Genomic DNA, 17,403 nt, shown 5'->3' on the forward strand with positions numbered 1-17,403 from the left:
ATCCATTCTTTTAACTTACATTTGCAGCGCTATATAAATGCATGTTGCTGCCATTACTATTTCACAATGAACAAAGATATAAAGCAAATATATGCCAACACACACTGAGGTAGTGTTACTTCGAAATAGGATCAAAAATTGAGCAATTCAAACAAGTGCGCAGGTTAAACTGATATATTACCACCCATAATTATCTGGTCTATTTGATCTCTGTAAAATCAGGTTAATAATAATAATCTTTACTGTCACACGTAGGCTTACATTAACACTGCAATGAGGTTACTGTGAAAAGCCCCTAGTCGTCACATTCCAGTGCCTGTTCGGGTACACAGAGGGAGAATTCAGAATGTCCAAATTACCTAACAGCACGTCTTTCGGGACTTGTGAGAGGAAACCGGAGCACCCGGAGGAAAGCCGCGCAGACAAGGGGAGAACGTGCAGACTCCACACAGACAGTGACCCAAGCCGGAGTCAAACCTGGAGATGTGAAGCAACAGTGCTAACCACTCAACACATACATCACTACGGCTTCCGGTGGCGGCTATGAAGGAGTAAGTCGCACATTTGGTGGCTCCCACTCTGGTCGGACTTTTGGACCTTTTCCCCTGGTCTTTTAACGGACTTGAATTGTAGAACGGATGCCAGTGGCAATTGTCTACTGAATTCCCACTTTGGTGCATGTAAAAAAGGACTGGAAGTATTTGTAAGGGCAGAAATAAGAAGACAAAGAAGACTTGGGCTATAGTTGCAACAGGGGACAGCATGGCGGAGGGGCGAACCTCTGGCTTGTCGACCCAGCAGTCTATGGAGCAGCTGATGCAAGTCATCCAGGAGGGCTTTGCGACGCAGAAACGGGACTGCTTGGACCCGATAAAAGCTTCGGTTGAGCGGCTGGAGGTCAGGTTGGACGACCAGGATCGGGCGATCCAGAAGGCGGAGAAGGCGCTGGTTGAGCAGGAGGAGCATCAGACTGTGGTGGAGCTGGAGGTGGGGGTGCTGAGGGACCAGCAGAAGAAGCTTCTGGAGAAGGTGGAGGACCTAGAGAATAGGTCCTGCCGGCAGAACCCAAGAATTGTCAGGCTCCCGGAGGGGTCCGAAGGAACGGACGCTGGGGCATATGTCGCAGACATGTTTGAGAAGCTGCTGGGGGATGGGGCATTCTCCCTGCCCTTGGAAGTGGATAGGGCTCACAGAGCACCTGCGAAGAAGCCGCGAATGGGAGATCCCCCGAGGCCTATGGTGGTGAGATTCCACAGGTTCTCGGATAAGGAGCGTAATCTGCAGTGGGCCAAGCAGACAAGATGCTGTAAGTGGGACAATAGCATCCTGCGGGTTTACCAAGACCTGAGCGTCGAGGTGGCCAGGAAGAGAGCAGGCTTCAATCAGATCAGGGCGATCCTTTTCAAGAAAAAGGTGAAGTTTGGACTGTTATACCCAGCCCGTCTCTGGGTCACGCAGGAGGATCAGCGCCTTTACTTTGAGTCGCCTGAGGACGCGTTAGACTTTGCGAAAAAGAAAGGGCTGACTGATGCACTAGAAATTACCACAAAGACGAGAGTAGTGGAATAATCGAGGCTTTATTGAGCAAAGATGTTGTGCCTCCTGTAGCTGGAACCAGAATGGCTGCAGCACCGGTGAGCACACACATTTATATGCCGCCTACTGGGCGGAGCCAGCAGGCAGGGATTTACCCATGTACCTCTACTATATGGCCTTACCGTAATACATGTAATACTACTTAGTGGTGACTACCACACTGACGAAGGACTGAGAACTTTTGAACTTGGCTGCAACGTTCGTGTTTCTGTTTTCTCTTTTTGTAAAAAGTTTCTCGTTTTGCTTGGAACCAGCAGTAGAGCTGGGTGAGTTTAGGTTTCCATTTGCACTGTTGGGGGATGGTGGTGTGCTAGTTTTGATCTTTGTGTTTTTCTGTTGGGCAATTGTGTGGGGATTGTTTGATGTTGGAGTTTGTTTGCATGAGCGGGGGGTGGGGGTGGGGGGGGAGACTATCTGGCGCCGGGGATGGGAGCCAGCAAGCTAGCTGGGTGAGCTAGCTCTCGGAAGCGCAGTGGGGGGTGTGCATATGTTTGGTTTAGGAAAGGGATTGTGTTACAGGGTGTTGTTGCTGGGGGGGGGGGGGGGGGGGAGACGCGGGGTTGAATATTCTGCTGGCGAGGGAGGTACTTGGGCTGAGGGACAGAGAGGAGGTCGGGGGCTGCCTGGCGAGGTGCGAACCGTGGGCTGGTGGCGGGCCTAAAAAAGGGTCTGACTGATCGGTGGGGGGGGGGGGGGGGGGGGGTGCGCGGGGGGGTCAGGAGGGCAATGAGCAAGCTCGAAAACGGACAGGATGCCAGCAATGGCAAAGGAACTAAGAGGGTTCATGGAGCTGATGGGGGGGGGGGGGGGGGGGGTGGATCCATGGAGGTTTGGGCAGCCGAGGGCGAAGGAGTTCTCCTTCTACTCACACGTGCATGAAGTGTAGTCCCGGATTGATTGATTTATTTTGAGCAGGGTCTTTCTGGCTGGGGTAGTGGACACGGGGTATTCGGCGATTACAATCTCAGACCATGCACCGCACTGGGTTGACCTGCAGGTTAGTAAAGACAGTAACCAGCGCCCGCACTGGAGGTTAGATGTGGGACTTTTGGCGGATGAAGGGGTGTGCGAGCGGCTGAGGAAATGTATTCAGAGCTACCTGCAGGTCAATGAGATGGGGGAAACTTCGGCAGCGGTGGTTTGGGAAGCACTGAAGGCGATGGTAAGGGGGGAGCTGATCTCGATCCGGGCTCATAGGGAGAAGGTTGACAGGGCAGAGACGGACAGATTGGTAAAGGAGATAGTACAGATCGATAGGAGGTATGCAGAGACCCCAGAGACCTCCTGAGGAAATGGCGGAGGCTGCAGGCGGAGTTTAGCTTGCTGACCACAGGGAGGGTGGTGGAGCAGCTGAGAACGGCGAGGAGGGTGATTTATGAACATGGGGAGAAGGCCAGCAGAATGCTTGCACAGCAGCTTAGGAAGAGGGAGGCAGCTAGGGAGATAGGAAAGTAAACAACAGTGAGGGGAACCTGGTTGGTGATTCAGTAGGGATGAATAAGACATTTAGAGACTTATACAGCAGGCTGTACAGGTCAGAACCACTACGGGGCCGGAGGAGATTAGGCGCTTCTTGGAGGGGCTAAATTGGACGGAGAGCGGGTAGAAGAGCTGGGGTCCCCAATTGGGCTGGAAGAGATAGTGGAGGGCCTGAAGGCCATGCAGGAGGGTAAGGCCCCGGGTCCGGACAGGTACCCAGTGGAGTTCTATAAAAGGTTCTCGGGGATACTGGGGCCAGTGTTGTTGAGGATGTTCAATGAGGCAAGGGAAAGGGGGGTGCTGCCCCCTACGATGTCACAGGCAATGATTTCACTGATTCTTAAGCGGGACAAGAACCCGGAGCTGTGTGGGTCCTACAGGCCGATCTCTCTGCTGAATGTGGATGCCAAGTTGCTGGCCAAAATCTTGTCCTCCAGGATTGAGGACTATGTTCCGGATGTTACTGGGGAGGACCTGACGGGTTTGTTAAGGATAGACAGCTGGTGGCCAATGTAAGAAGGCTGTTAAATGTGATCATGATGCCCCCGGAAGGTAGGGAGGTGGAAGTAGTGATCGCAATGGATGCAGAAAAAGCTTTTGATCAGGTAGAATGGGATTATCTGTGGGAGGTACTGGGACGGTTCGGATTTGGGCGGCGCTTTGACTGGGTCAGGTTACTCTATCAGGCTCCTGTGGCAAGTGTGCGGACGAACAGGACAACTTCGGACTATTTTAGACTGCACCGGGGGACGAGACAGGAGTGCCCCCTCTCCCCACTGTTGTTTGCTCTGGCTATATAGCCATTGGCAATCGCTCGGAGAGCTTCAAGGGGCTGGAGGGGACTGGTCCGGTGGGGGGTGGAGCACAGGGTTTTGCTTTATGCGGATGATCTGTACGTTTCGGACCCAGTAGAGGGGATGGAGGGAATCATGAAGATTTTAGAGGAATTCGGCCAGTGTTCGGGGTATAAGAGTGAGATGTTTGTGGTTCAGGCAAGGGGACAGGAGGGGCGACTGGGGGAGCTGCCGTTTAGGTCAGTAGGGGGTAGTTTTAGGTACCTAGGTATCCAAGTGGCACGGGAATGGGACCGGCTGCATAAATTGAATCTGGCCCGGCTAGTGGACCAAATGAAGGCCGATTTCCGGAGATGGGACGTGCTCCCGTTGTCGCTGGCCAAGAGGGTACAAACGGTGAAAATGACAATCCTCCCGAGGTTCCTATTTGTATTTCAATGTCTCCCCATTTTTATTCCGCGGTCCTTTTTTAAGCGGGTTAACAGGGTGATCATGGGCTTCGCTGGGCGGGCAAGACCCCGCGAGTAAGGAAGGTAATGCTCGAGCGGAGCCGGGGAGAGGGCGTGCTGGCGCTGCCAAAATTTAGTAATTATTACTGGGCGGCTAACATAGCCATGATCAAGAAGTGGGTGGTGGGGGAGCGGTCGACTTGGGTGCATATGGAGATGGCTTCTTGTAAGGGCACCAGTCTGGGGGCATTGGTAACTGCACCTCTGCCGCTCCCGTCGGCGCGGTACTCCACCAGTCCCGTGGTGGTGGCGGCCCTGAGAGTTTGGGACCAGTGGAGGCGGCATGTGGGTGCAGAGGGTGCATCGGTCTGGGCCCCAATTTGTGATAACCACCGGTTTGCCCCGGGGAGTATGGATGGGGGGTTCCGGGCATGGCTGAGAGCGGGGATTGAGAGGATGGGGAATGTGTTTATAGAGGGGAGCTTTCCGAGTATGAGGGGACTGGAGGAAAAGTTTGGGCTGGCGAGGGGAAACAAATTCAGATATTTGCAGGTGCGGGACTTCTTACGTAAACAGATGGCAACCTTCCTGCTCCTACCGCTGAGGGGGATTCAGGACAGGGTAATTTACAGACGGTGGGTAGGGTAGGGGAGCGTTTCGGACATCTATAAGGAGCTTATGGGGTCAGAGGAGACGCAGACCGAGGAGCTGAAGCGCAAGTGGGAGGAGGAGCTGGGAGGTGAGATAGAGGATGGTCTATGGGCGGACGCATTGAGTAGAGTCAACACGTTTGCGACATGTGCCAGGCTCAGCCTGAAACAATTTAAGGTTGTGCCGGTACCGGGCTCACATGACAGTGGTTCGGATGAGCAGATTCTTTGGGGTGGAGGGCAGGTGCACAAAATGCACGGGAGGACCAGCGAACCATGTCCATATGTTTTGGACATGTCCAACGCTTCGGGAATTTTGGCAGGGGTTTGCGGGCGTCATGTCCAAGGTTTTAAAAACAAGGGTGGCGCTGGGTCCAGAGGTGGCGATTTTCGGGGTGTCGGAAGATCCAGGAATCCAGGAGGAGAAAGAGGCAGATGTTCTGGCCTTTGTTTCCCTGGTAGCCCGGAGACGGATACTATTGGCATGGAGGGAATCAAAGCCCCCGAATTCGGAGACCTGGCTATCGGACATGGCTAGCTTTCTCTGTATGGAGAAAATTAAGTTCGCCTTGAGAGGGTCACTGTTAGGGTTCACCCGGAGGTGGCAACCGTTCGTCGACTTCCTTGCGGAGAATTATTCAGCAGCAGACCTGGGCGGGGGGGGGGGGGGGGGGGGGGGGGGGGTGTAGTTTGGTTAGAGTAGGGGGTAATAAGGGTGGGACCTGTACGAAAGGTAAACGGTTTTTGCACTATGTTTGTGGTTTCATGTATCTTGTCTATTTTGTTGCTGTTTCTAAACCAAAAAACCTCAACAAAATGTTTATTAAAAAAAAATACATACATCACGAACAATATGAAAAAGAAACATGCAATTTCTTTCTTGACAGAACATTTCTGTTCAATGTTTGTACCTCAATCATTAATTCATAATTTCCATTTTCCTTTTTCAATTTATGATCTAGTTTATTTGTAATAATTGGATTCCTGAAATAGATTATGAAAAAATATACAACTTCAGGAAGTGCAATATCAAGCATGAAAAATGCAGCAAGGGCACACACAAAGTCAGCTGTGATCCGTGCTAACTTGGAACTGGTCCTCAATTTAGAAAGGTTACTTGTGTGACCGGATTGTTCATTGTTATGCTAAACTGTGGAATTCAGGAGAGCCTGGTTTAGCCAGTTTACATTCTTCCATTGTTTTACACAAAGAAAAGCAAACACAATTTTGGCTGCAAAATTCAAATAATAGACGAATCATTCAGGCCAAACCCCACTGAAAATTTTATGTAATATCTAAATAGAAGGCAGCAAATTACAGTTTAGAACGACTGAAACATCAATGTCTCTGTGGCTATTTCTTGCACCGAAGGAAATATGAGTAAGTTAGAGATATTGTTTTACCTGCCTGCTAGTCCCAGTGGGCGAACTTGTGATCAGCTTACTCTGAAGGTTCCTGCTGTCTTTGTATTGTAACACACAGTACACTGTAGTCATGGTTATGTGAAGTAAAAGGCAATGGAAACTGTTGAAACCATGCACTTCTAGCAATCTATTTAACTGTTGTGGGCTAAGAATGCAAAGAATGCAAGCTGTAAAGAATGTGCGTAAAACTGAGTCTTAAGTGGCACAGTCGGTTGGTGAGGCTTGATCTGAACAAAAACAGCAATTGATTGGAATGACGTTCTAACCAAGTTTTGCGCAAAGTACAGGAACAGTTTAGTTATCTGTGATACTAACAGCCCCTGCACTGGGTACGGCACTTCCCCTTTAAAATGAGGCCAGTGAAAGAAACAGGACTCTTTTGTATCACTACAGGGCTATTAATTCGACGGAAGGTGATGGATGAAGGAAAAGACATTCATCAGAGAGTCTCCATTTGCAATAATGTGAAATTACTTGCATAAACTATGAACGGTGTTAACAAATTTTAATCATAATTTTCCATATCAATAAGAAGCCCTTTACTGAGTTACTTTCAACATTGCGCACAATTTATCAGATCAAATGGTAATCAATATCATAGTCAGATTTATAAGGAGGATACAACTTTTACCCGTCAGCTTTGCTGGAATCCATTATGGGGCTGTTAGAGGGTGAGTTCCAGGATTTAAACCCAGTGACAGTGAAGGAATGGTGATATATTTCCAAGTCAGGGTGGTGAGTGGCTTGGAAGGGAACTTCCAGGTGGTTGGGTTCCCATGCATCTGCTGCCCTTGTCCTTCTAGATGGTAGTGGTCGTGGGTTTGGAAGGTGCGGTCTGAGGAACCTTGGTGAATTCCTGCAGTGTATCTTGTAGATGCTACACACTGCTGCTACTGTGCGTTGGTGTTGGAGGGAGTGAATATTTATGGAAGGGATGCAAATCAAGCGGGTTGCTTTGTCCTGGATGGTGTCAAGCTTCTCAAGTGTTGTTGGAGCTGCATTCATCCAGGCAAGTAGAAATTATTCCATCACATCCCCGACTTGTGCCTTGTGAACAGGTTTTGGGGAGTCAAGAAGCGAGTTACTCCTTGGAGAATTCCTAGCCTACAACCTAGCCTTGTAGCCACAGTATTTATATGGCTAGACCAGTTTCTGGTCAATGGTAACCCCCGGATGTTGATAATGGGGCAGCAATAATAATGTCATTGACTGTCAAGGGGTTATGGTTAGATTCTCTCTTGTTGGAGATGGGTCATTGCCTGGCAGTTGTGTGGCACAAATGTAACTTGCCACTTGTCAGCCCAAGCCTGGATATTGTCAAGATCTTGCTGTATTTGGACATGGACTTTTTCAGTATCTGCGGAGTTGTGAATGGTGCTGAACAGAGTTAGTCATCAGCAAACATCCCCACTTCTGACCCTATGATGGAAGACAGGTCATTGATGAAGCAGTTGAAGATGGTTGGGTCATAGTCACTACCCTGAGGAACTCCAGCAGTGATGTCCTGGAGTACAAAGGACTGACCTCCAACAACCACAACCATCTTCCTTTTGCCAGGTAGGACTCCAACCAATGAGGAGTTTCCCTGCCCGATTCCCATTGACTCCAGTTTTGCTAGGTCTCCTTGATGCCACATTTGGTCAAATATGGCCTTGGTATCAAGGCAGTCACTCTCACCTTACCTCTGGCATTCAGCTCTTTTGCCCATGTTTGAACCAAGACTGTAATGAGGTCAGGAGCTGAATGGCCCTGGCGGAACTCAAACTGAGTGTCTGGGCGCAGGTTATTGCTGAGTAAGTACTGCTTGATAGCACTGTTGATGATCCCTTCCATCACTTTACTGATGATGGAGAGGAGACTGATGGGGCGGTAATTGACCGGGTTGGATTTGTCCTATTTTGTGTGTACAGGGCAATGTTCCATATTGCTGGGTAGATGCCAGAGTTGTAGCTGTACTGGAACAACGAGGCTAGGGGCAAGGCAAGTTCTGGAGCAAATGTTTTCAGTATTATTGCCAGAGCTCATCGCCTTTGCAGTATCCAGACCTTCAGCCGTTTCTTAATATCACGTGGAGTGAATCATATTGGCTGAAGACTGGCATTTGTGTTGCTGGGTACCTTTGGCGGAGACTGAGATGGATCATCCACTGGGCACTTCTGGCTGAAAGTCATTGTGAATGCTTCAACCTCGTCTTTTGTACAGATGTGCTGACTCCTCCGTCATTGAAGATGGGGATATTTGTGCAGCCTCCTCCTCCAGTGAATTGTTCAATTGTCCACCACCATTTATGACTGGATGTGGCAGGACTGCAGAGCTGAGATCTGATCCATTTGTTGTGGGTCTGAACACCAGTGAAATCTGTGCAAGCAGATCAATAAAAAGCAGGACAAATCAAGTTTGACTAATTACCACCCTAGCAGCATATCATTAACAACGTAAAGAAAGAGAGTTGTCAATAAGCATACTCACCAATCGCCTGCTCAGTGATGCTTAGTTTGGGTTGGACCAGCTCCTACTCCCATTACAGCCTTGATCCATGGACAAAAGAGCTGAATTCCAGAGGTGAGGGGAGAGTGACTGCCCTTGATATCGAGACATTATTTGACCAAATCTTACATCAAAGAGCCTTTTTAAAACTGAAATCAATGGGAATCGAGGGGAAAACTATTCACTGACGCGTCACCATTTATGAGAAAGTTAAGTGGGCCAGCTACATAAATGCTGTGGGTACAAGAGCAGATCAGAGGTTTGGTAGCCTGTGGCAAGTAACTCACCGACTGACTCTCCACAGTCTTCCCATCACCTAAAAGACACAAATCAAGAATCTGATGGAATACTCCCCTCTTCCATGGATGAGTGCAGCTCCAGTAACATTCAAGAATCAGGGGCGAGATTCTCCGACCCCCCGCTGGGTTGGAGAATCGCCGGGGGCTGGCGTGAATCCCGCCCCCGCCGGTTGCCGAATTCTCTGGCACCGGATATTCGGCGGGGGCGGGAATCGCGCCGCACCAGTTGGCGGGCCCCCCCCTCCCACGATTCTCCGGCCCGGATGGGCCGAAGTCCAGCCGCTAAAATGCCTGTCCCGCCGGCGTAGATTAAACCACCTACCTTACCGGCGGGACAAGGCGGCGCGGGCGGGCTCCAGGGTCCTGGGGGTGCCCCTACGGTGGCCTGGCCCGCGATTGGGGCCCACCAATCCGCGGGCAGGCCTGTGCCGTGGGGGCACTCTTTCCCTTCCACCTCCGCCACGGTCTCCACCATGGCGGAGGCGGAAGAGACTCCCTCCACTGTGCATGCGCGGGAATGCCGTCAGCGGCCGCTAACACTCCCGCGCATGCGCCACCCGATGTCATTTCCGCGCCAGCTGGCGGGGCACCAAAGGCCTTTTCCGCCAGCTGGCGGGGCGGAAATTCGCCCGGCGCCGGCCTAGCCCCTTAAGGTTGGGGCTCGGCCCCCAAAGATTCGGAGCATTCCGCACCTTTGGGTCGGCGCGATGCCCGACTGATTTGCGCCATTTTGGGTGCCAGTCGGCGGACATCGCGCCGATACCGGAGAATTTCGCCCCCGATTACCATCAAGGACAAAGAAGCCCCACTTGACTGACGCCCCATTCACCACTTTAAACATGCACTCCCTCTACCACAGGAGCAATGTGGCTGCTGTGTATCTCATCTATAAGATCAATGAAGCAGCAGCACACCAAAGCTACTTGGACAGCACCTTTTAAACCTGTGACATTATTCCCTGGAAGGATAGGGAAGTATGTGTATAGACAACTCCAAGTTTCCCTCAAAGTCACTCACCATCCTGACTTGGAACTCTAATAATAATAGCTTATTGTCACAAGTAGGCTTCAATGAAGTTACTGTGAAAAGCCCCTAGTCGCTACATTCTGGCGCCTGTTCGGGGAGGCCGGTACGGGAATTGAACCTGCGCTTCTGGTCTTGTTCTGCATTACAAGCCAGCCGTTTAGCCCACTGTGCTAAACCAGCCCCTTCACCTGCCCTTCACGGTTGCGAGGTTCCAGGAACTCCTTCACTGACTGTACTTTGGATGTACCTACACCACACGGACTGCAGCAGTTTAAGAAGTTGGCTCACCATCACCTCCGAAGGGAAGTTAGACTTTGACAGTGGCACCCATCACATCCCACGAATGTTTCAAACAAAAGGTCATCACATGGATTTATCTGTTGCACACTCACCATTACCCATCCATCTTGCTGTACTAGGGAAGCCACTCATCACCTGTACCCTCAACCTGGCTTTGACCTACTGCAACAAGTGGTCAAACAGCTTGTTCAATGTACCTCATATGCAGGATACACTGGCTCAGCTTTCTGGCACTTGTGTTCAATCTAAGCACATCAAAAGAAGTATCCCAATCCCATCTTTTGAGAATATTTTCTCTTTTTCCTTGCTCTCCTACTGATTCTTCTCCTTTTGTTTCTTGAGTTCCTTTTCCATCGTCCTCAATTTTCCTTGCTTCTCTCCTATTTCTTCCAACACCTGTACTTTCTCAAGATCGTCATTTGTTTCTGCTTGTTTGTTGAACCATTTTCTGTGAGTTAACATCCCTCTTTGCCTTGGCCTTTTGCTCAATGGATTTGTTAAAAGAATTTCTTTCTCAACATTCCCCCCGCATGTCTGTAACAGCATGCCACGTAACATTTGGTGGTTGGTTTGTTACAGTTTGACTCCAATATTTATTCAATAAATTTCATCACTAGGTGACTTATTTTTACCTCAAGTAACAATTAGTTTAATAAACTTGATCAATGGTTACTTTAAAGGAATGGAAAGCTTCTGGGTGACTTTGTGCATGAATTACAAAAGGCATGTATGCAGATACAGCATGTAATTAGGAAAACTAGCAGAATGCTATCAATTATTGTGAGGGGAATTGAATACAAAATTAGGGAGGTTTTAGTAACCTTATTTAAGGAAGAATTTTAAAGGGGGGAAGCAGTTCAGAGAAGGTTTACCAGATTAATACCTAGAATGCATAGATCTCTGAAAGTTGCCACTCAGGTTGAGAGGGTTGTTAAGAAGGCGTACGGTGTGTTAGCTTTTATTGGTAGAGGGATTGAGTTTCGGAGACATGAGGTCATGTTGCAGCTGTACAAAACTCTGGTGCGGCCGCATTTGGAGTATTGCGTGCAATTCTGGTCGCCGCATTACAGGAAGGATGTGGAAGCATTGGAAAGGGTGCAGAGGAGATTTACCAGAATGTTGCCTGTTATGGAGGGAAGATCTTATGAGGAAAGGCTGAGGGACCTGAGGCTGTTTTCGTTAGAGAGAAGGTTAAGAGGTGACTTAATTGAGGCATACAAGATGATCAGAGGATTGGATAGGGTGGACAGTGAGAGCCTTTTTCCTTGGATGGTGATGTCTAGCACGAGGGGACATAGCTTTAAATTGAGGGGAAATAGATATAAGACAGATGTCAGAGGTAGGTTCTTTACTCAGAGAGTAGTAAGGGCGTGGAATGCCATGCCTGCAACAGTAGTGGACTCACCAACACGAAGGGCATTCAAATGGTCATTGGATAGACATATGGACGATAAGGGAATAGTGTAGATGGGCTTTAGAGTGGTTTCACAGGTCGGCGCAACATCGAGGGCCGAAGGGCCTGTACTGCGCTGTTATGTTCTATGTTGTCTGAGGAGGAAAGGCTGGACAGACTAGGCTTGCATCTGCTGGAGTTTAGAAGAGTAAAAGGCGACCTGATTGAAACATGTAAGATCCTGACAAGTTTTAACAGGATGGATGTGGAGAGGATGCTTTCTCTCGCAAGAGAATCTAGAACTAGAGGTCACTGTTTAAAACAGACATGAGACAAAATTGTTTTTTCTCAGAGAGTAATCTCTTCCTGAAAAGTTTGTGGAAGCAGTCTTTGAATATTTTTTAAGGCAGCGGTGGCGAGATTCTAGGTAAGCAAGGTGTGGTGGGTTATCGGGGATAGGCGGGATACAGATTTCAAGTTATCAGATCAGCCAAGGTCTTATTAAATGGTGGAACAGGCTCGAGGGGCTGAATGGCCTACTCCTGCTCCTTGATTGTATGTGTAGACTACCTCAGTTTGATAAAAGCAGGGATGTCAATTCATACTGAAAAGCATAATTTACAATAAATTGACAGAAAATCAAGCTCAGCTTTATTACGATGTACAATTTTAATATCCATCTTTTACAATAAAACATACTCTGCAAATTGTCTTAATAAAACAATTCATATTGTTTGACAAATCTTTTGGTTTAAGTTTATTTGCCATTCTAGTCAACCATTGTGGCACTCAATGGACCTGTTGTAAAAATGTTTGTGATAACTGAGACAGTATATTTTATGAGAGGTGGACGTTGATTTTGCAAGGAACCGGGACTGGGTGAGAATATGTAATTGGGTAGAGGAAATGAAAGGCGAGTTGCAAGCAGTTTGGGAAGATTTTTGATGCTTGGTGTGAAGTAGTGAAGAGAAAGAGAGAGTAACTAGCTTACAACGTTAATTTTGAAGTTGAGGGACTCATGGCATTTACTTCCCATCCCTGATGGCCCTGAGAACGTGCTGGTGAACTTCATTCTTGAACACTGGCAGTCTGTGTGGTTGTAGCAGTTTGTTACAAGTGCTCGGCTACTTCAAAAGGTAATTAAAAGTAAACCACATTATGATGGGAATGGAGTCACTAAGCATCAGAGAGCAAGGGCTGCAGGTTTGCCCCCATAAAAGGATGTCACGTGAGCCAGTTTTGTGACTATTTACTCTGCTACTCTATCCCAAGAAACAACTCTGCACCATAAATCCTCAAGATTTTCGTTCTCAATCTTGTACACAAAGTATTGCAAGTTGAAGCTTCCCTCAAAGCCAAGAAACCAGTGAAATTATTTGCAATAATGACATGTATGACATGTACCTGTTCAAAGGGAATAGGCATTCTCGAGGGGTATAGAGAGCCACAGCCTTTAATCCACTGGCAAAGTCTAATAGACTGGTGTTGGTTACAATTATTGGGGTGGGAAGAAGTTGTCAAGATTAGCCCCCAATCAGGCATCTCCAAAGCGCGAAGGTCAGCGAGAGAGGAAATAGGATCAGTTGGAGCTGCAGCTTATAAGGAGGTTGTTATTGGTGTCATGAGAATGCCACAAGTAGCATAGAAAGTAGCTCTGTATATTTAAATGGGCTTCAAGCCTGGAACAATATCAAGAGCACAGGAAGGCAGTAGAATAATGATGGTGGGGGTAGGAATTAGGGAACCAAAGCAGGGAATGAAAGGTGACACGACTTAACAGAGGGCAGTGCAGGGACTTCATGCGTGGCCAATCCACCTACCCTGCACAGTTTTGGGTTGTGAGGGCAAAACCCACGCAAATACGGGGAGAATGTGAAAACTCCACACGGACAGTGACCCAGAGCCGGGATCGAACCTGGGACCTCGGCGCCGTGAGGCCGCAGTGCTAACCCACTGCACCACCGTACTGCCCTAATAAGACAATATCAACTTCAATTCCACAGATATAATAAAAATATTTTAAATGACAATAGTCACACAGAATTTACTCCATTACTCAATACATCTTTTTTCTTACTTTTAGAAAATATTTTGGTCTAAGAAATAGATAAAGAGAATAGGAGTTATCACAGGGGTCACAAAGCAAATTCCTAAAAAATATATCTGGATGCATATCAAGCTGATATGTACTTTGCCTTGACTTTCAAAACACCTTGCTTTGTTTCTACAACTCCCATTCCTTTCAAATAGCAAGAAAACCTCCTAGGGCTGACTGCTACAGTCACTGCACAGCAACAGAATTAATTGGTGCAAAATCTAAGAGTAAATAACTACTTAAAATGTTTGTACTATGTGACTCCTGCCACACAAAGTTTAGAACTTGCAATTCATAATTTTAATGCACTTTCACCTGGTCAAGAGCTTTTTTTGTATGAATTCTCAAATATTTCTTTATGTTAAAAGACGGCTCTGCAGCTGTAAAGGATTGGAAGAGATTGTGGGCGGGATTCTCCCAGCCATGCGGCGGGCCGGAGAATCCCTGCGAACAGTCCACACCGCCCCGACACCGGCACGCGATTCTCTGCGGTGCGGAGAATCGGCGCTATTGGCACCGGTGTGGTTGGCGCAGCACCGGTCACGGGCCGCTCTACGCACCGGACTGCCGATTTCTGACCCGGATGGGCCGAGCGGCCATAGGAAAAGAGCCGAGTCCCGCCGGCGCTGTTCTAACCTGCTCTGGGCCGGCAGGACCTCGGCATGTAAGGGTCGGGTGATGGCCTGTGGGGGCAGGGGGGGGACCGACCCCGGGGGTGGCCTCCGATGTGGCCTGGCCCACGATTGGGACCCACGATTGGTGGGCCGGCCTCTGTGGCTGGGGGCCTCCTTTCCTACGTGCCAGCCCCTGTAGTCCTGCGCCATGTTGCGTCGGGGCCGGCGCGTTGAAGGAGACCACTGCGCATACACAAGTTGGCGCCGGCGCCACTGCGTATGTCCTCGTTGGTGCCGGCGCAACTGAGCATGCGCGGATCCCACGGCGCACAGTTCGCGCCAGGCTCTGCAGCTGGAGTGGCCAGAATTAGACATGGGAGCGGCCCGTTCACGCCGTAGTAAAATGTGACGGCGTTTACGACGCCGTGGACACTGCCGCGGGATTGGAGAATCCCGTCCTGTGGCTTTGATACATTAGGTCCCAAAATGGTCTAAGTTCTAATGCTATATTTTGAAAATACTATAATTGCATTAAGCCTCGTTTTTTGTAAAGGTTGTTTATCAATGTTTAGGCAGCCCTCTGTCAAACAAAATACCACCAAACAGGACTTGCTGGGACAAAGTTACATTTTTGTATCAAATTCCTGAGTTCATTTACTACTGAACAATGAAAACGCCATCCCTTAGACTTTTGTATTCATTATGAATCTGAAGTACTGGCAGAAACCGCTAACTTTGCTAACAGGCAGCACATAGTCCATCAATTTCACACAAAAATGATGACTACATTTGGAACAAAAAGCATCAGGATGATTTACATAGTTGGAACATTATCTTATTCAGTGATCTAACATCATGATGTATCTTTTGCAACTAGGCACTGTACAGCACAATAAATGATTATTCTGCCAACGTCCAATGCATGAAAGCATCATATAGACTCAGACTGGTTTAGGAGTACTTTGTTGCACTGTAAATTCTCATCAGAATTACAATTTGCCCTGATGAATTTGCTCTAGAAATAAAGTTTGGATTGTACAAAATTGTGCTGAATTTATGGTAAGATTTTCAATGCAATATTTTTGGTGCGGCAAGCATTCTTAGTAGTATTTCAAATAAAGCGTCCCTCTGTGTGTTCAATCACTCAAAAGGAAAGATATACAAAGTAGCTTCAAGCAATTATAGACAACATTTACAGGAAATGTCACTCTTGAATTTCCCAGTGGGTGAAATAAAGTCCCCAAATATCTGCACTAAAAATAATAAAACTGCAAAAATTCCTGTAAATGCTGTTAACAATAAATCCAGAATTAATGGCATCAGTAAGTCACCTTTTCCCACAAAATTAGCAAGTCAGGTGGTCCTCCAGGAGGAACATGTGTATCTGGACGCCCGTCCGCTTGAGACCCTCTGTGACCCATGGGCGTCCGGAGTGCAGGGTGGAATTGGCTAGGGGCGTTGTGATCGATTTAATTTTTGTTTCACCAAGAATATGTTATTCTTTGTGCCGCTTTAAAGGAGGCAGTACTTTTACATGACTAGATTTCTGATTGATGGCAATATCATCCGAATGCCAATTAGGAGCTTGTTTTCATTTATTCTATCCTTTCAATAACATGATTAAAACTTACGCGATAGAGCATTAACACACATTTCCGCATCCCCTATTTTGTGACTTGCACCTTCTAGATATATTCTACTAATGATACCATAGCTCATTCTCCACATACCTGCTTACTGACATTCGCCACTTAATACAACTGAGGTCATTTTAATTTTTTAAAAAATCTCTCACGTTGAGAACAATTTCACAGGATGACAATTTCGAGGAACATCACTGTCACGTTGGAGAGTTCAACGAGAAGTCTGCAACGAGCAAAATGTTCTCGGAAACATTTCCAAGAGTCAGCGCGCATTCAGCGTGAAACTTAGGAAAAGGCTTCCTCGAGGAGACCCAGAGACAAATAGGCCAGGATATTCTCCTGTGATCTTCCATTGATCATTTTCTGGAAGTAAATGAATGCAAAAATACTTCTACAGCCCAATATCTCTCCTGCTCCGTTAGATTCGGTCCTGGCATTTTGCTATGATAGTAAGACAGGTGGAAGTTCTGGCAAATTATTTGTCTTCAAAGCTTACTTTTTTTTCTCTTCTTCGGCAGTCGAAAACTGTAACGTGGGGAGATTTTGCGCATTCGTGTTTCTTCGCAACACAATCATTTGGACGGGCAGTCTCAGCGTTTATTCCGCTCTCGGCGGTGAAAGATCCAAAGCGGTTCTGGACTGTCCCACCAGAGCCAGCAGCGCCCCCGAGCGCCAGCGTTTGCACTTTGCAGCCGAGCACTGGCGCTCGCCGTTCCTGAGCAGAATTTCTCTCCCAGATTGGTTACCTCGGCAAGCTAGCCGGTCCTTTCAAAGGGATTCGTGTTGAAATCGGGAGACTAAAGGTGATTTTGCAACTAGTCGCTGTACAGCACAATAAACGATTATTCTGCCAAAGTCAGAAGGCTCAGGTGATTACACTGGATTTAGATGATGGGATAAAAAGCCACTTATGCAAATCCAAGATAAAGGGGCATGTTAAACATTGCAGTGGGAACATAATATTACACAGGTCCCGATAGGTTAAGTGAATGGGCAAAACTGTGGAAAACAGATTCCAATGTGGGCAAATGTGAGGTCATCTACTTTGGACCTAAAAAGGATAGAATAGGATATTTCCTAAATCAGTGTTATTCAAACTTTTTTGCCCGGGACCTATTTTTACTAACCGGTTCATTCATCTCGACCCACGCCAG

At 47.8% G+C, this 17,403-nt stretch overlaps 1 protein-coding gene across 6 annotated transcripts in view; it reads right to left on the reverse strand.

Moving 5' to 3' along the window:
• Positions 1-16,901, reverse strand: part of veph1 (ventricular zone expressed PH domain-containing 1) — a 403,802-nt gene extending 386,901 nt beyond the window's left edge. For 3 of the 6 annotated variants that reach the window (XM_072474419.1, XM_072474422.1, XM_072474423.1), the window contains exon 1: positions 6,372-6,549. Coding sequence is in view for 1 of the 6 variants with exons in the window: in XM_072474424.1 (XP_072330525.1) it covers positions 16,746-16,800 (55 nt within the window). In the remaining 5 variants the exon portion in view is untranslated. Of the gene's footprint in view, positions 1-6,371; positions 6,551-16,745 lie in introns of those variants that run through there. The other 3 variants (XM_072474424.1, XM_072474420.1, XM_072474425.1) reach the window with 3 other exon arrangements.
• Positions 16,902-17,403: the final 502 nt, after the last annotated feature.

The sequence above is a fragment of the Scyliorhinus torazame genome, chromosome 14 (genome assembly GCF_047496885.1).
Source record: "Scyliorhinus torazame isolate Kashiwa2021f chromosome 14, sScyTor2.1, whole genome shotgun sequence".
Taxonomy (NCBI): Eukaryota; Metazoa; Chordata; class Chondrichthyes; order Carcharhiniformes; family Scyliorhinidae; genus Scyliorhinus; species Scyliorhinus torazame.